This window comes from Rhinopithecus bieti, unplaced genomic scaffold (genome assembly GCF_001698545.2).
Source record: "Rhinopithecus bieti isolate Rb0 unplaced genomic scaffold, ASM169854v2 scaffold_2723, whole genome shotgun sequence".
Classification (NCBI taxonomy): domain Eukaryota; kingdom Metazoa; phylum Chordata; class Mammalia; order Primates; family Cercopithecidae; genus Rhinopithecus; species Rhinopithecus bieti.
This window is the reverse complement of record NW_016804119.1, coordinates 449,212-468,204: the sequence shown is the minus strand read 5'-3', so window position 1 is coordinate 468,204 and position 18,993 is coordinate 449,212. Positions and strand designations below refer to the sequence as shown.

The 18,993-nt window shown below is 48.3% G+C and overlaps 1 protein-coding gene across 1 annotated transcript in view; it reads left to right on the top strand.

The window, feature by feature from the left end:
• TRRAP (transformation/transcription domain associated protein) overlaps nt 1-18,993 on the top strand; it is a 136,828-nt gene that overhangs the window by 80,423 nt on the left and 37,412 nt on the right. Inside the window, 12 exon segments of the mRNA XM_017864450.1 lie at nt 512-637; nt 2,853-2,999; nt 3,928-4,127; nt 5,248-5,369; nt 5,683-5,896; nt 8,447-8,626; nt 10,301-10,447; nt 14,565-14,684; nt 15,220-15,507; nt 15,672-15,809; nt 16,942-17,054; nt 17,488-17,623. Of these exon segments, the coding sequence (XP_017719939.1) occupies nt 512-637; nt 2,853-2,999; nt 3,928-4,127; nt 5,248-5,369; nt 5,683-5,896; nt 8,447-8,626; nt 10,301-10,447; nt 14,565-14,684; nt 15,220-15,507; nt 15,672-15,809; nt 16,942-17,054; nt 17,488-17,623 (1,931 nt within the window).

Genomic DNA, 18,993 nt, shown 5'->3' with positions numbered 1-18,993 from the left:
TAATCCCAGCTACTCAGGAGGCTGAGGCAGGAGAATCGCTTGAACCCGGGAGGTGGAGGTTGCAGTGGGCCGAGATCTCGCCATTGCAATCCAGCCTGGCCAACAAGAGCAAAACTCCATCTCAAAAAAGACATAGAATGGCAGCTGTCATTGAATTTTGTCTGCTTTGGAAAATCAGTTCTTCATCAGTTGAACGTTATTTTTTTAAGCTACTAAAGAGAAGTCAATTTAAAGTATTAAAGTATTCAAATGTTGAACATTTGGCAGGATCAAATTTTAGCATGTTATAAATAAGTATATTTCAAGGAGATTCTGTTAGATTTTTTGAGTATTCTGCACATAGCTGTGTAGAATGGGAACCAGCCTAGAGGTGAGGCCCATACCCTCCTGCAGGGAGAGAAGTGCCTGTGCCAATCCCTCCTGATACCCAAGCAGCCAGCACTCAGTCCCTGGCATCAGCACTGGTGGGCCCACGAGCCCTAACCACAGTGCCTGGGTCCCCGCCCCGTAGGTACTTCCAGTGTGGCCTCCAAGTATGAAGAGCTGGAGTGCCTCTATGCAGCTGTCGGAAAGGTCATCTATGAAGGGCTCACCAACTACGAGAAGGCCACCAACGCCAATCCCTCCCAGCTCTTTGGTGAGTGTGCGTCTGTCCTGGTGTTCGTGGTGGCTCAGTTTGGCATCTGTCCCTGCACACTGGATGTGCTTCCCTTTTGGGAAAGGGCTCCAGTTGTTGGGCAGAGCTTTGAGCCGCTGCGTTGTTTAGGTGTCTGTTTGTTCAGGTGTCTGTTGCCCGGGGCCCTCAAGGCTGCCGTCTCCTGTAGACTGCACCCCCCTTCGCCGATGCTTGCTCTGTGCTCCCTCCTCAGCCTCCAGCACAGGCTTTGGTGTGAGGGATGTTGCCAGGGTGCGTGTGACCTGCCACCCCGGTGTCACCCCAGTGTCACACTAAACAGGCACCGCAAGAGCTACATGACAATGTGTGGACTCTGCCTTTCACCACCAGCCTGCCTGTGAGTCAACCACTCACAAGATGAGAACTTGTTCCGTCTCATTGCTTAGGCTCTGGCTGGCCCAGGTGAGACAGAAACTGCCTCCCTCCTTAGGTGATCAGGGCAGCTGGGTCACTCTGGCCCCAAGTACGCAGGAGTGGCAGACACATGTCTTTGATCCTAGACTTCGGGTTAGTACCTCAAAATTTATTTTCTCCTTTAATTACATATTCATTGGGTAAAATTTTGAAGATACAAATGAAGGAATACTAAGTGGAAGTCACCTGTCAGGCTCTCTTCCCAGTAGCGATCAGTTCCAGTATTTTAGAGTGATGATCATGTTCTATACACATGTATACAAATACCTATATAGATAGCCCTTGTTAGGCAAACGCTAGTCTGCATTTGCCACCTGAATGTATTTGGATGAGTTCTTTGCTCTCCAAACTTGCCAGAAGCTAAGGGAATTTGGTTAAAATGGTGTCCCTTGCTCTCTTAGCTTGCTGTCTCTCTTCAGGCAGCAGCCAGGTGCGGAGAGTGAGGAGTGCTTCCGGGTCTTTTTGTAAGTGGGGTCACCCTGCAGAAGATCCCAGCTTCCATCCCAGGGCAGTACAAGTATCTCCTTCCGCTGCTCATTCTCTGGAGGACTCTCGTTGAGAAGGGCTGACCTCATGGGCCCTGCCTCCGTCCCTCCCTCCTCTGTGGGGTATCAAAGGCCGGGGCAGCCTCAGGGTAAGGTGGTCCTGGGGAGTTGGCCACACCGTCGTCACCGTGCCAGATCTGGGGTGTAGTCTCCGCCATCTGCTCCATAGAGGAAAGCACGGCACTCGGGAACCACAGAGTATACCCTGTTTCCATCACTGTCATCAACTGTCATGGGTTGCCTGGGTTACAACCAGGCTGGTCGTATGTTGACTGCTCTGTTAAGAATTGGTCTTTTAACAAAGCTAGCCTGAAATCACCTCGTAACTGGCAAACACTCTTTGGTTGATCCATGAATACAGATTTAAAGTTTAATAAGTAGGGCCGGGTGCAGTAGCTCACACCTGTTAATCCCAGCACTTTGGGAGGCTGAGGCAGGCGGATTACTTGAGCTCAGGAGTTTGAGACCAGCCTGGCCAACATGGTGAAACCCTGTCTCTACTAAAAATACAAAAGTTAGCCGGGCATGGTGGCAGGCGCCTGTAATCCCACCTACTCAGGAGGCTGAGGCAGGAGAAGTTCTTGAACCCTGGAGGCAGAAGTTGCAGTGAGCTGAGATTACTGCACTCCAGCCTGGGCGACAGAGCGAGACTCGACATCAAAAAAAAAAAGGTTTAATGTGTAGGTCAAAATCAAGGTGATTGTCACAATGCCGATTATGAAAGATAATTCTTCCATACACTCGGTGTTTCTGTTCTAGTATTGGCTTTGCTGATTTTTATTGATCTTAGGCCGTTTTTTCAGAATGAAGTGCAAATTGAGTTTGAAGATAGTTGACATGTCCTCTAGATAGGCTAGATTTTTTGAAAAGGTTTTCTTCCTCTTTTCTTATTTTCCCAAACCTATTATAGGACTAAAACTTAGGGTAATTTGCCATAACCCAAAAATAAAATCCAGAACTCAAGGTAAGAACGTTGTTTCTACTGAAGCACAAAAATCAGTTCTCATTCATGATAATTTGATCTAGTTGAGAAGGAGGAGTGAAAATACAGTGTTTCATTCAGAATGTAGCATGAGCCATGTAAAAGCTCACAGTGTTGGCACTGGGATTAACTATGCTTTTGTTAGAATACGTTGTTTTAAATAATGCGTTGCTTTCACTCCATTTTTCATGGTGGTTACTGTTCTGTAAAACACGTGGCAATTTCTACATTTTAGGGACCCTTATGATCCTCAAGTCTGCCTGCAGCAACAACCCCAGCTATATAGACCGGCTGATCTCCGTCTTTATGCGCTCCCTGCAGAAGATGGTCCGGGAGCATTTAAACCCTCAGGCAGCGTCGGGAAGCACCGAAGCCACCTCAGGTGATGTGCTGGCCACTGGGGGCCTTTCCTCAGACTCTGATGAACAGAGAACAGACTCTGTTGTGCAGGCTAGGACTGAACTCTAAAGGGAATGTGCGTTCACCAAGTCCTGTTGTTTGGTTGTAATTCGTTACCATTTGCTCTTCAATGTAGGAGTTTAAAAAACAACTCATTGTTAAAAATTGACTGTTATTAGGCTGGGGGTGGTGGCACACATGTGGTCCCAGCTCCTCAGCAGGCTGAGGCAAGAGGATTGCTTGAAGCCCAGAGTTAGAGGCTGCTGTGAGCTGTGATCACACCTGTGAATAGCCACTGCACTCAGTCATTGCAAAAGATTGAGACTCTCTCGCTCTCTCTCACCCGCACACGCGCGCACACACACACACACCCCTATGTAGTTTTAAAGTCTGCGAATGTAAGAATGCAGAAATTTAAAAATAATTGGCCTTTTATATGCTACATTCACCACCGAGAGTTACCAGTGCTTACTATGAAACAGAGATTGCTTAATCAGAGTTGCTGTTTCTGAAGAGTTAAGTCACAGGTTCCAGAGCTGAGCAGTGGGCTCCTGGCATCTGGATGCTATGTGGAGGTATGGGGCTGCCTGGCAGGGGCTGTGGTGGGCACGGCTTCTGGGTGCACCTCAGAGTACAGGGGCCATGATGAGGACTTCAGAGCTGGGTGTGGAGAGGCCGCGGCCACCTGCACTGGTCCGTCAGTTCCCTCATCCCTCTCCCTGCGGAGAGGGCTACACTTTCAAGATGCACATAAGAACGTATGAGTGCTTCAAATCCCAGAGCTCTAGTTGCAGGAGAAAACATTGAGGGGGAAAATGGGCAGAACCCAGCATGCCAGGCAAGGCTGAGTGGCTGCCTGTTTAAATCAATGTGTAGAGACCCGTGGGTTTGTTCTTTCTTGGGGCGAGCAGGTACAAGCGAGCTGGTGATGCTGAGTCTGGAGCTGGTGAAGACGCGCCTGGCAGTGATGAGCATGGAGATGCGGAAGAACTTCATCCAGGCCATCCTGACATCCCTCATCGAAAAATCACCAGATGCCAAAATCCTCCGGGCTGTGGTCAAAATCGTGGAAGAATGGGTCAAGAGTAACTCCCCTATGGCAGCCAATCAGGTGAGCGGGGACAGTGTGCCATGTAATCTCCCTTTCAATAAAAGAAAATTCAAGCCTCAACTTCTTGGTCTTTCTGAAACTTGAAGCAAAACATTCTTGTCTGCTGTAATTGCACTCACAGCATCTTTTCTTGATTAAGATGGATTTTTGCCTGTAATCCCAGCACTTTGGGAGGCCGAGGCGGGCGGATCACGCAGGAGATCGAGACCATCCTGGCTAACACGGTGAAACCCCGTCTCTACTAAAAATACAAAAAATTAGCCAGGTGTGGTGGTGGGCGCCTGTAGTCCCAGTTACTCGGGAGGCTGAGGCAGGAGAATGGCGTGAACCCAGGAGGTGGACCTTGCAGTGAGCTGAGATCACGCCACTGTACTCCGGCCGGGGCGACAGAGCAAGACTCCTTTCCAAAAAAAAAAGGATTTTTTCAGTGCAATTAACAGATGTTAAATAGAAACTGAGTTGCTCATCTTAATGTGGCTTTGCTCCTCTTAAAATGTTAAATGAAGGCTCACTTCTGTCATCCCAGCACTTTGGGAGGCCGAGGCAGGCAGATCACTTGAGGTCAGGAGTTTGAGACCAGCCTGGCCAACATGGTGAAACCTCGTCTCTACTAAAAATACAAAAATTAGCCAGATGTGGCGGCACATGCCTGTAATCCCAGCTGCTCAGGAGGCTGAGGCAGGAGAATCACTTGAATCCAGGAGGCAGAGATTGCAGTGAGCCAAGATCACACCACTGTACTCCAGCCTGGGCATCACAGCGAGAGACTTAGAAAAAAAAAAAAGTTAAATGAACCTTGTTACCTTTTTATGGCAATAAAGATAAGACAAATAATACTAAAAGTAATAATAGAGACTGTCATTTCACTTAGTGAGATGCTTGCAAACTTCTGGTTTGTTTTATAATTTATAGTTGCTTTCTTTCTAAAATGAGCTGTAGCCCCTACGAGAATTATATTGGCATGTCTTGGTTTTAAGCATCCAAAGATAAAGCCATCTTTGCCTTACTGTTTAGGAATGACCTTGTCTTATTGTGCTTGACAAAATTGTAGGAGCTTAAAAAATACTAGAGCAGATGGTTGAAATACTTTTAACTACATCTTTTCTCAAATTTCATACAGACACCTACACTCCGGGAGAAGTCCATTTTGCTTGTGAAGATGATGACCTACATAGAGAAACGCTTTCCGGAAGACCTTGAATTAAATGCCCAGTTTTTAGATCTTGTTAACTATGTCTACAGGTAATTACAGCAATTAATCAAGTATTACATGTATTGGTCCTTAATGTGCTCCTGGCAAGCCAGCCATGACTTTAATCTTTTACTCATACCTAAGTTTAAAATATTCATTTAAATACTAAATTGTGTGACCTACTTTGGTGTCATTAAAGGACCTTTTGTTGTAATGCTGCATGAGCCTGCCACGATTTATAAGATACCCTTGGTTTTCCTAGTGGCATTTCAGTAAGTTCACGTCCACATCCACCTGTTTCTGCTTGTTTGCATATGGCTTGGGGAGTCCATCATCCTGTTTCTCTCTGACTTGGTGTCACAGGGATGAGACACTCTCTGGCAGCGAGCTGACGGCGAAACTTGAGCCTGCCTTTCTCTCTGGGTTGCGCTGTGCGCAGCCACTCATCAGGGCAAAGTTTTTCGAGGTTTTTGACAACTCCATGAAACGTCGTGTCTATGAGCGCCTGCTATATGTGACCTGTTCGCAGAACTGGGAAGCCATGGGGAACCACTTCTGGATCAAGCAGTGCATTGAGGTAGGAAGACTTGGCTCATATCTGTGGCCGGGGGGGCAGCTATGGGGGCAGCTGTGGGTTTTCTGAGTGGGGGCTCCAAAGCCAGGAGGTGTTCACACACACTGAGATGAATTGGAAATCTCCAGCACAAACCTGCTTCTGATCTCCAGGAAGAAATAAAGAATTCAGGGCAGGCGTTCATCTAAAGCGTTTTTGGGCTAATTTAAAATCCTGTGTCAGAAAGTTGAATGGTAGATTTTTGTAGGCGAAGATTCATTTTCTCTTCGAATATAAAAATGTTTAAATTCTCTCTGCGTGCCCTTGAAAATAAAACTGGACTGTGAATGTCAACTCCCATTGTTCTTTTTTTTTTTTTTGGGAGGAAATCTTGCTCTGTTGCCCAGGCTGGAGTGAAGTGGTATGATCGCAGCTCACTGCAACCTCCGCCTCTCAGGTTTAAGCAGTTGTTGTGCCTCAGCCTTCCTGGTAGCTGGGATTACAGGCCTATGTAACCACACCCGGCTGATTTTTGTATTTTTAGTAGAAATGGGGTTTCACCATGTTGCCCAGGCTGGTCACAAACTCCTAAGCTCAAGTGGTCCGACTGCCTCAGCCTCCCAAAATGCTGCGATTGCAGGCGTAAGCCACCGTGTCTGGCCCCCATCATTCCTTAAGCAGGAAAATGGAGCAGCCGGGCCAGGGCCTGACCACGCTGTCGGTTTTGGTTCCTTAGTGTGAGAAGTCGGGTGCTGGCAAAACGGGCGTGTTTAACATGCTCAGTGTTGTATCATGAAAGTGAGGTCCAGACCTAGACTTAGAGCAGGATTGATGTTTCGTGGAAGGCAAGTCAGATGTTCTTTGAGTTTCCGGCAGGATTGTGATAAGCCTCTCGTTTGCTAGAGGTTCAGCCTGTGGCTCACTTATCAGTTTGGGTTTGCTGTGGCAGGTTACCAGTGCTGTGCAGGTAGTTCTGGTCCATTTACCTGGAGTGAGTGAAACCAGGTCACCACGTACTTACTATGTCTCCTGAGACAGCTGGGACAGAAGGTGGATGAATTCTCTTTGATGAGAGGAAGGGAGTGAGTTGTGGTGCTGGGTCTCAGGAGAGCCTGCTAGCAGGTTTCCTGTTCGTGCCGAATGGGCGTTCTCTTGGTGCATGTGCAGCATGTGTTTGGAATTTTGCCCATGGCCACACCTGGGCAGAGTTCCCTGCTCTTCCATCACTCATTCATGAGACCTTCCAACTGCTGGTTTTGAGGTAGGAAGACTCGGCTCACATCTGTGGCCGGGAGGCAGCTGTGGGTTTTCTGAGTGGGGGCTCCAAAGCCAGGAGGTGTTCACACACACTGAGATGAATTGGAAATCTCCAGCACAAACCTGCTTCTGATCTCCAGGAAGAAATAAAGAATTCAGGGCAAGCGTTTCAGTGCCAGGCACTGGGTCAGGTGCTAAAAATACAGAGACAGACGAGATATTGGCTGTGGCAGGTCCATGTGAATTGATCAGGGGAAGGGCACAAGCCAGGAGTCCTCTACTCCTTCCTTCCTTTGCCTCTGAGTATCTGCTCCCTCACTGCGGGTGACAGTTCAGGGCCATCTCTCATTAGGACGATGGGAACCGTTTCCTTAGTGTTCAGCCACCTCCCCTCCTACTGGTAAGTTTTCTCTGTCGTTACAAAATTATTCTTAATAAAGCAGATAACAATACTCTTTCCATTGTGCGTGGCGTAAAATCCAGCCTCCAGGCTATGGTCCCCAGGTGACTGGCTCCCCGCCTCTCTCTGTATCCCCATCTCGTCCCTCTCTCCCTCCAGCATCCGTCTCCAGTGTGCTGGCCTTCTGCGTTCTTGAACTTGCCCCACTCTTGCCACTCAGGCTAATGTGCAGCTCCCTTTAATTCCATCAGTCCACCCTGTTTCCTGGCCACGTTACCACAGTGAGCACGTGCCTGGCTGTGTCCTTCCCTCTGACACTTCAGCTCCTTGAGGCAGGGGACACCATCTCTGTGCAGTCGACAGATGAGTCTGCAGGGCCTCCGTGACACCCAGTGGGTGCTCAGGGAATATTTGCCCAAGATGGCAAGAGTGGCGTGGCCAGGCAGCGTGCGCACGGCCCATGGGGAAGCATGGTGGAGTGGGGAGTGGGAGCTTCAGTACATCACGAAGGGGCTGGTGACTCACACAGGGGAGCCTGCGCTGTTACCTGAGGCTGCGGGAAGCCATAGGTGGGTGGGCCGGGGTAAAGGGCCACTGTGTGGAAAGAGATGGTTCAGGAGAATGAGTCCAGGGGTGAGGTGGGAGCAGGCACTGCCTAGGTGTTCAGGAGTTAAGAGTGGCAGGGCCTGGTGTGTGCTATGAGTGAAGCAGAGGTCTTCTGTGTGTGGACAGTGCCTTGGAGGGGATGGAGGAGAGGAAGCCCATCTGGTCGAGGAGAGGTGGGAAAGGGTGCTGAGCTCATACTTGGACCTGCAGAGTCAGAGGTGCCCGAGTGAGGGGCATCTGGGAGATAAGTCCAGATGCCCCGAATGCCACACGCATGCCTTGGTTCTGTCTCCTTTCCGCACCCCTTGCAGCTGCTCCTGGCTGTGTGTGAGAAGAGCACCCCCATTGGCACCAGCTGCCAAGGAGCCATGCTCCCGTCCATCACCAATGTCATCAACCTGGCTGATAGCCATGACCGTGCCGCCTTCGCCATGGTCACGCATGTCAAGCAGGAGCCCCGGGAGCGGGAGAACAGCGAGTCCAAAGAGGAGGTGAGGCCCTGCACCCCACGGGCAGAATCCCAGAGAGGAGGTGAGGCCCCGTGCCCCATGGGCAGAATCCTCGGTCCTGCAGAAGAAGTTTTTGTATCAGCTTTAGATTTGTTTCGGGCATGAACAAGGTATAAAAACCTGTATACCTGAGAGCTCCGAATGTGGTACCTAAGTTCAGCTAGATTTTTTGTTTTTTAATTAGTTAGAATTGAGAAGCATCTTGCACTGCCATTTGGTTTCAAGATGGATCACATTACCACATTACCATGAGATAGTACTGTTGAGAACAGAACATTTCCCTGTGCTGTGATTTTTCTCTCTTGGTGAGAAAAGCCCGTGTTCATTACAGAAAGCGCTGCCTGGGGGAGTGCTGCCTGCCACACAGGGGCTGGGGCTCTAGTTGGTTCCTGCAGCAGCCTGCTCAGAACCCATGTCTCTGCTTAGTCCCAGGACAGGCAGCAGGGAGCCTTTGCTCCTCCAAGAACCTGTCCCAAGGCTGATGCCTTAGTCTTGGTGGCTCTCTGTTCTCCATGAAGAAGTGGCTGCCACTGTTCCTGGCAGGGATTTTTATAGGCTGTGTCTCCTTAAGGTTGTTGGTTTTTGGAGGCTCAGCCTGCATGGAGGTTGCGTCTTAGGAGACAGTCACCCCGTGCTGCAGGCGGGCACGGCACCCTCTTTGCTCTAAAAGGGTTGGTGCGTTCCCTCTTCCATGTGCAGGATGTCTACTCATTAACCATTTTTTAATTAAGTTTTTTTCCTGTTGCTGGAACACTAGATTATCTGGGCACTTGGCCTTCTCTTCCTGTGTGAAATAAATTGCCAACTCTGAAGTTCTTCGTTTTCAAGGGCACACACCAAATTGTTGATACCTGACTTCAAGGAGTAGTTTGATTGTTGACTGACTTCTCCAAACCTTCAGACAGAAATAAGGTGTATTCCTTTCTGGGAAGAGTCATACAAAACATTGCACCAACAACACGCTCCGCCATGGCCCAGAGGGGATTCTCAGTCTGAGCAAGCCAGGCGGCTAGGCGACCGTGTTGCATTTTGAGAAATGATAGACTCTGATTCCATTAATCTTTATTATTTTTACTGTTTAAAGTTGATTCTTGGAAATTTTGCTTTTCACAACCCAAATATGAAAGCATAGTGGTGGCTTTTTTTTTTTTTTTTTTGAGACGGAGTCTCGCTCTGTCGCCCGGGCTGGAGTGCAGTGGCCGGATCTCAGCTCACTGCAAGCCCCGCCTCCTGGGTTTACGCCATTCTCCTGCCTCAGCCTCCCAAGTAGCTGGGACTACAGGCGCCCGCCACCTCGCCCGGCTAGTTTTTTGTATTTTTTAGTAGAGACGGGGTTTCACCATGTTAGCCAGGATGGTCTCGATCTCCTGACCTCGTGATCCGCCCATCTTGGCCTCCCAAAGTGCTGGGATTACAGGCTTGAGCCACCGCGCCCGGCCTCTTTATAGTTATTTTTTAAAAGAGAGAGATCTGGTCTAGTAAATCCGGGTTTTGTTTATTTTAGGATGGAAGATTGTTTAAAGACTTGCACACTTCCAGGAAATGAACACAAATTTTACTTGCCAAAATTGTAACAAGAAGTCTACAGGAGGTGTGTTTGTTAGCTTTTCTTGAAGCCTTTGACTTTTTGGTTTTGTTTGCTGCTTTGTTTCTTAGGATGTAGAGATAGACATTGAACTAGCTCCTGGAGATCAGACCAGCACACCCAAAACCAAAGAACTTTCGGAAAAGGACATTGGAAACCAGCTGCACATGCTAACCAACAGGCACGACAAGTTTCTGGACACCCTCCGAGAGGTGAAGGTCTGTATGCAGCTTGGAAAGGATTCGTTGCTTTCCTCCCATGGATAGTTGAAAGCCTAAATCAGGATCATTCTACAGCAGTGTAACTTTTTCTGTTTCTTTCCTTTTTCTTTTTGAGATGAGATGTTGCTCTGTCACCCAGCCTGGAGTGTAGTGGCACAGTCACACCGCACTGTGGCCTCAGTCTCCTGGGCTCAATCGATCCTCCCACCTCAGCCTCCCAGGTAGCTGGGACCACAGACATGAGCTGCCACGCCCAGTTAATTTGTTAATTTCTTAGTAGTCACAAGGTCTTGATATGCTGCTCAGACTGGTCTTGGACTCCTGGACTCAAGTGATCCACCCAACTTGGCCTGCCAAAGTACTGGAATTACAGGCATGAACCAGAGATTTGGGAGTGTCACAGTGTCTTATAGGAGAAAATAGAAAAAAAATTAATTTCTCCACCACCATGTCTTAAAAGAAACAGTAACACTGTGTACAAAAAAATGTGTGAGGAGACATAATAATGTTGGATTATTTTTCAGTTGCACTAAAAGAGAAGGAAATGAGAAATGAGTTAATTTGCTAAATCAAGCCCACTTTGTGAAGTGGGGGCCTGGTGTTTGTGTTTGAAATCTAGCCAGGTAGAGACTCTCTGGCTTCTGCAAACTCGCAGGCAAATTATGGGTCTGACTGGTTTTATGTCATGACTGTGAAAGACTGGTTAAAGTGCCACGTACCAGGTTACTTTTGATAAGGAGGTATTTTTCTGTTCTTTCAAGAGCCGGGTGGTTATTCTAATTATTCTGTTCATGTCAGGAGCTAGGTGGGAAAAAAGCATGAACTACTTCTCACAAGTGATTTTTACATTAAAATCTTTTGGTGACCTGTGCTGAACGTGTGCGTGGGATCAGTCTTTGAACTTGTACCTGAGTGACACCACTGTCATCTTGGATAAGCACCCATCTTGCTTTTCTGTGAGATGGAGCGGGAAGCAGAGCAGCTGATAGATGTGAGTGATGGCTCTCATGTCATGGGCCAGGCACTTCTTTTGTTTGTTTCTTTCAGACAGGGTCTCACTCTATTGCTCAGGCTGGAGTGCAGTGGCACGATCTCCGCTCACAGCAACCTCCGTCTCCCAGGTTCTAGCAGTTCTCCTGCCTTAGCCTCCCGAGTAGCTGGGATTGCAGGTGCCTGCCACCTGACCAATTTTTATATTTTTAGTAGAGATGGGGTTTCACCATGTTGGCGAGGCTGAGCTTGAACTTCTGACCTCAGGTGATCTGCCTGCCTCGGCCTCCCAAAGTGCTGGGATTACAGGCACCTTAATAGACCCCTGTCCCTACTGCTGCCACCACCAGAAAAAAGGGCTGTAAGTACATGTCCTGAAGCCCAAAGGCTGCCTTTGGCTGATGGTCACCATGACACATCACCTTGTCGTCAGGTGCCTGCGCCTCAGTTTTATCCTCAGCACCTGGTGGGAGTGCCATCAGGAGAGGAGGTTCCAGCAGTACGTCATGTGAGGGGTTGGGATATTTGGTTTTACTCATTAAGATTTTTGTCTTGGCTGAATTGGTCACCACTGTACACCTCCACGTCCTCTGTGGGGCTGTGGCTGCTCTCTGGATGGTGGCTGGGTTAGACCAGACGTGGCTGAGAATCTTGGCAAATCTCACAGAGAATCTTGCCTGCAGGTGTCCCCATGGTCTTCTCTTAATCTGAGGCTTCATAGCCTGAGTCTCAGGGCCCATCTATGTCACTCTTTGTAAGAGGATTGCTCAGGCCAGAGCTGCAGATGTCGTCAGCCATACTGTGCCTAGGTGTGTGTCGCAGAGGAGACCCTCGAACTCAGTGCCCAGCACAGGTGGGCACACCATTGCCCCTGAGCCCCGTGTGCCACCCGCTTGCTGCATGTCCTTGGGCCGCTCTGACAGGGTGTGCCCGCCTCTTAGCAGGGTGTGGCTCTCAGGGTACTTGGGTGTGACTTAATTTTTCCCTTCTCCTTGGGTTCTTTTGTGTCCCATTTTCCTCTTTCACCTTTTACATTTGATCTCATTTCGTCATTTCAGCATCTTTACTGAGAGCCTGCTCTGTGTCAGGTGATGTTCTGGACGCTGGAAACACAGTGGTAGCTGTTCCTCAGCAGGTTGTACGTTCTAGTGAGGGGAAATAATGAACAGAAAGACGTGCTAATCCCTCAGGAGGCGAGATGGGTGCTGGGGTAAAGCAGCCAGGGCTGGTGGGGATTGGAGAGGGTGGTGGTGTGTTATTTCATCTTCTGTGTATTTATGGGAGTTGAGATTTTTCATGGAGTAAGATGGGATTACAAATCATTGTGTTTGTTGTTTCTGCCCTGACATTTTCCTTCCTGGAGCTGCTCTACTTTGTAAGTGGTCAGGTGCTGCCGGCTCTTCTTAGACTCTTGGTTTCTAAATCTAGAGAGGGTGGTCCTCACCCCAGGCCCACAGGCTCGTTCTCCACCTCATTTCCCGGTCTGGCCATTGTTCCCTGTGAGAAGCCTGTGGAGGCAGCAACCGCTCGCTGGGCTCTTTTGACGCTGTGGGACCACCACGGGGTCCTCACCCCTGTACCTCTTTGGGACAGTGTGTACATCAGAACAAGCTGTGGACTTGGGGAGCAGGAGCAGATTGTAATCCTGAGACACAATCCTGAACGCTGTAATCCCGAATGTTGAAATCCCTAAAGATCAAAATTTCTAACCTCTGAAATCCCGAAAACATAATGCTGGAAAAAATAGTTTAAAAATGCTTTAAAACATACACAGACACACCGGAAATAATACTTTAGGTAGGTTTCCAGGCATTCCTTAGTCAAGTTGACTCCATAAACATGGCACCCATAGGCATCTCCTTAAACCATGCAGACAGTAACAGGTCATAGTTTCTGACCTGATGCAGCTGTCCTGTGATGATGATTTTCAGGGACTTTCACCTTTGAGGATTTCAACACTTGGGGTTAGGGCATTTAGGATTGTGTTTTGGGATTCTGATCCAAACCCCCACAGTTGGAGTTGAGCAGCTTTATCAGCAAGTCAGTGACCTCGCTGGGCCCTTCGGTTCTCCCCAGCTCTTGGCCTCCGCTAAATTGATGTGGCGCTGAGAGCCCCCGACAGGCTGGTCAGGATGAAGTGTGTGACCATGTGAGGGGAACTGTACTCACTTCATCACAGCCCTCCTCACAGGGCAACCTGATGTCAGATACTTAGGAGCGTTCTTTATCTAGATGTTTTCACCCATTTTCCTTGAACGATTTGTATCCTTGGTGTCTGTTTTTAGTAGAAACATGAATGTGCCTGTGGTTTCCCCTTTTGGGTTTGCTGTAGGAGAGATGAAAGCCTAATCACGTCCCTGGCACTGTGCCTCCGTGCCGGGGCAGCAGGGACTGTGTGGCTGTCAGCAAGTGCCCCAGCCCCTGGCGCTACTGCCTGATGCCATGTAGGGTGTCTCCTGTGGGCTAGAGCAGCCTCAGGCAGACTAGAAACCTTGCTGTTAATAAGGAATGTTGGCAGCTAATTCAGATCAGATCTTCAAAAACAACAGGCCTGGGACAAGATAAACACATCTGTGGATTTGCTGTCCATTCTGTTCTCTTCTGTTCTGTTTCAGTCCCTCTCATTTTCTCCTGCCTCTTGTCTGCTGCAAATTGCAGAGACTGAACTTTGAGTTCTTGATTTGTTTTTCAGAATAATACCTGTTGGCAAATAGTTTATGTCATATACGTGTGTTTTTACTTTCCTGTTTTCAGTGGCCTGGGCCTTGGTGACATCTGTGTCCCTCTGAGTTACTCCTTCAGTCTTGTCAGTGTTTTTGTCCTGCTTGGATATGATGGGATCAGTAGTGTTAGGAAACCCCCTTAAAAACGAAGGACAAATGCAGGCGCCACTGCTGAGTCCCTTGGGATGCTTGGGCTTGGCTGCTAAGTGCGTGTGGCTTTCTGCCACTCGGGATCTGTGGGCTTTACTCCAACATGGCATTTTCTTAGATCTCTGAAACTTTGAAAGTGGAGGAGCGTCTAATAATGTATGAGACGGATCATGGGTGTCTTCTGAGCGTGGGTGTGCGAGACACCCGCAGCCCGTGGCCATCTCAGCCTGTTCTTGTCTTTCTGTTCATAGACTGGAGCGCTGCTCAGCGCTTTCGTTCAGCTATGCCACATTTCCACGACGCTGGCAGAGAAGACGTGGGTCCAGCTTTTCCCCAGATTGTGGAAGATCCTCTCTGACAGACAGCAGCATGTGAGTGTATCTTTTTTTTTTTTTTTTTTTTTGAAACGGAGTCTTGCTCTGTCGCCCAGGCTGGAGTGCAGTGGCCGGATCTCAGCTCACTGCAAGCTCCGCCTCCCGGGTTCACACCATTCTCCTGCCTCAGCCTCCCGAGTAGCTGGGACTACAGGCGCCTGCCACCTCGCCCGGCTAGTTTTTTTGTATTTTTTAGTAGAGACGGGGTTTCACTGTGTTAGCCAGGATGGTCTCGATCTCCTGACCTCGTGATCCGCCCATCTCGGCCTCCCAAAGTGCTGGGATTACAGGCTTGAGCCACCGCGCCTGGCTGTGAGTGTATCTTTAAAATCCTGTTTTGGAAAATTGTAGTTTTAGCTTTTGATAAGTATTTGTAAAAAAACACAGTCTTGAACAAGTTTCAGAGAACACGGAAACCGCTGGCTGTCACTCAAGAGCGAATTAGGAAAGGTATTCTTAGATGCATCGAGAGAGACAGCAAGACTTGCCAGTTTTTGAATGAAGGCCTAAATGACATGCGCTTTGGTTTCAGGCACTCGCGGGCGAGATAAGTCCGTTCCTATGCAGCGGCAGTCACCAGGTGCAGCGTGACTGCCAGCCCAGCGCGCTGAACTGCTTTGTGGAAGCCATGTCCCAGTGCGTGCCGCCAATCCCCATCCGACCCTGCGTCCTGAAGTACCTGGGGAAAACACACAACCTGTGGTTCCGGTCCACGCTGATGCTGGAGCACCAGGCTTTTGAGAAGGGTCTGAGTCTTCAGATTAAGCCAAAGCAAACAACGGAGTTTTATGAGCAGGAGAGCATCACCCCGCCGCAGCAGGTGAGGGTGCGCCTCAGTCTGTTAATTACCTCTTCCCTGCTAGTGACTCCACACTTTAAATAAATACTGCTTCCAAATGATTTCAGATGACAACACAGTGCATTTTTAGGGGGGGAAAAAAGTCCCTGTCCTGAGCACTCAGGACCCTTGATTTGTGTTTTCAGGAGATACTGGATTCCCTTGCAGAGCTTTACTCCCTGTTACAAGAGGAAGATATGTGGGCTGGTCTGTGGCAGAAGCGGTGCAAGTACTCGGAGACGGCGACCGCAATTGCTTACGAGCAGCATGGGTTCTTTGAGCAGGTAAACCTCAGACCACTGACGGGCTTGGGTGCCTAATGAGAGGTCATTTATAACGGTTCTTTAATAAAATGGCCTCAAGTCAGAGTTCACGTTCTCTTTTTTTGAGATGAAGTCTTGCTCTGTCGCCCAGGCTGGAGTTCAGTGGTACAATCTCAGCTCACTGCAAACTCCACCTCACAGGTTCAAGCGATTCTCCTGCCTCAGCCTCCCAAGTAGCTGGGATTACAGGCACCCACCACCATGCCCGGCTAATTTTTGTATTTTTAGTAGAGATGGGGTTTCGCCGTGTTGGCCATGCTGGTCTCGAACTCCTGACCTCAGGCAATCTGCCCACCTCAGCCTCCCAAAGTGCTAGGATTACAGGTATGAGCCACTGCGCCTGGCCCAGAGTTCACATTTAAATACGTTTTAAAGCATTTCAGTCCTGCACGTAAAGGCCCTGTGCCTGAAGTCTGCATTTAAGAGACGTCTACGTGTATGACACGAGCTAAAGCACAGTCCTAAGAAGTCCTTTGCATTAGATGCCAACTTGGATGCTTTTTCCCTCCCGTTGTTGGTCCTGTTGGAAACAATAGGTTTTGTTTTTGCTTACGTTTTACTCCCCGTGTCTGCCCTTCAGTGTGGCATGGGCCACTGTTTCAGGGTGCGATTCCTAGCACTGTGTACGGTGCCGTGCCGTGGAAGCTCCAGAAGCAGATGTGGCCTTGTGGCTCCTGCTCCAATCACTAAAGGATGGAGAAATTAATCCCACATCTGGACAGCCTCCCCTTCCATTCTGTTCAGGGAATCCCACCCTCTTCTGTCTCTGAACAGAGAGCTCTGGGTGTTTAGTGCTCCTGGAGAAGAGCTCCACGTGCTCCCAGGTGTGTGATTCAGCCTGCTGTCAACAACTGGGCCCTGGCGGTGAAAAGGTTGTGTTCTTAGCCAGGTGCAGGCATGCACCTATAGCCCAGCTACTCAGGGAGGCTGAGGCAGGAGGGTCCCTTGAGCCCAGGAATTAGGAGCTTGAGTCCAGCTTTGGCAACATAGTGAAACCTCATCTCAAAAAACTTCTCTAAGTTTTAAATTTAAAAAGAAAGAAAAGGTGTGTTTCTAGTTAAACAGTGGTTTAAAAGCATTAACTTTTTTTTAGGCACAAGAATCCTATGAAAAGGCAATGGATAAAGCCAAAAAAGAACATGAGAGGAGTAATGCCTCCCCTGCTATTTTCCCCGAATACCAGCTCTGGGAAGACCACTGGATTCGGTAAGCCGAACACAGTGCTTGACATGTGCATGAATCAGTTGAGGGAACCGGGGAAAAATATCTGACTTTTTCTTGTAATGAGTGTTTTTTAAAGAGAGCTTTGCTACTTTATGGCCACGTAAAGAACAAACAGAAACCCAAGACCAGCATTTAAAGCCTTGAGTAATTAAACAGGTCGACTGGAGAAGCAGTAAACTGTCCCTGGCTCCAGTGCTCTGGGCCATCTGCTGAATAGCAGGTGGTTTGTGGCGTCCAAGGTGGGCAGGGGCTCACCCCGCAATGGAGCACACCTCCGTGTCCCGCAGAAGTCCACTCTTGCCGTGCTGTTCTTCTGTAGAATGGAAATTTGCCCCTTAAAACCCTATCCCTGCCTCTGTGAATGCCTGAGTGTGCTGATGACTGAGCTTTTGCTCTTGGACCTGTGGTCTTGCAGATGCTCCAAGGAGTTGAACCAGTGGGAAGCCCTGACGGAGTATGGCCAGTCCAAAGGCCACATCAACCCCTACCTCGTCCTGGAGTGCGCCTGGCGGGTGTCCAACTGGACTGCCATGAAGGAGGCGCTGGTGCAGGTGAGACGCCCCAGGGGCATCCCCGCAGCTGCCTACGTCCCTTTTCCTGCAGCTGCAGGGGTCTCTTGGGAGATTTCCTCTAGAACAAGCATTTTGGCAGTGGAAAGATAGCTTATGGGAAAGAAAGGTTCCTTTTGATTGCCTCAATCTAACACCTTTCCTGATTTTGAGTAATGTCACTTTTTTTACAAAATGAGAAATTGAAGATTAGAAGTAGTTACAAACTATTAGCTAGAGGATGGAATCGAGCCCAGGTGTTGACTTCTGGTTTGGGACCTGGGAAATGACTTGTTGGATGCAGGGAGTTTGTGTTCCTTTGAGAAATAACCAGTCATTTATGTCAGTAAAAATACATTCTTCCCTCAGTATCCAGGACCCCCCCGCAGACACCAAAATCCATGGACACTCAGGTCCCTGATATAAAATGGTGTAGTATTTGCATGTAATCTCTGCACAGCTGCCTGAGTTCCTTAAATCCTGCCTAGGTTAATTACAGTACCTAATACGATGTAATTGCTACATTCACAGTTGTTTTGTTACACTGTAGTTTTTAGGGAATGATAAGAAAAAGCTCTGTACATGCTTAATACAGATGCAGTTTTTTTTCCCCGAATATTTTCTATCCACAGTTGGTCGAATCCACACGTACGGAGGACCAGTTGTATATATTTTGCTGTCAGAAAGCATTTACGATTGCTTATTCTTTCTTTATTATGACAAAACATAAAGCTGAATAAGTATTTGTAGCTCACCTTAATGTTCCCTTCTTTCTCCTTCCCAAAGTTTCCCTTATCTGGATATATGCAGCGTCACACCATCCTGAGGTCTCACAGATGCGTTTCTTTTTTCATAGATTCTTGTCATTTTATAAAAATTGTAAGTTACTCACTGCTTAGAAAAAAACTCAAATATGTGAGTAAACATCCAGGGTAATCTGCACTAAATTCAAGTAGTCTTGAAAAGGATTCAGCAAATTACTTTTGTCTTTGTTTCTGTGCTTCCTAGGGTAGTTGCTTGGTTTGATTTAGTAAGGGGTTTAGCTTTTTTCCAGTGGGGAAAATAGAAGAGACACCATTGTTCTTAGTGTAATTGAGGGTAGGTGTTGTAATTGGCAAAAATCTATCTCACCTGGTGTTGGAGTCCAGCCCCTGTGATGTTGGTGCCAGCATGGGGGGTAATGTTGGAAGTAGTCTTCTTTGCCTTTCTGAATTTCTTCATCGGTGGGTTATTGAGAACTAAGAGGCATCATGAATGTGAAAGGTGTATGGAAGAGTAAGATGTCAAAAACAAGCTGCAGTGTCATATAATTGCGGGGTGGTGTCATTATTACCATTATTGCATGTAGTCCTTGGGACAGATACCATCATGGC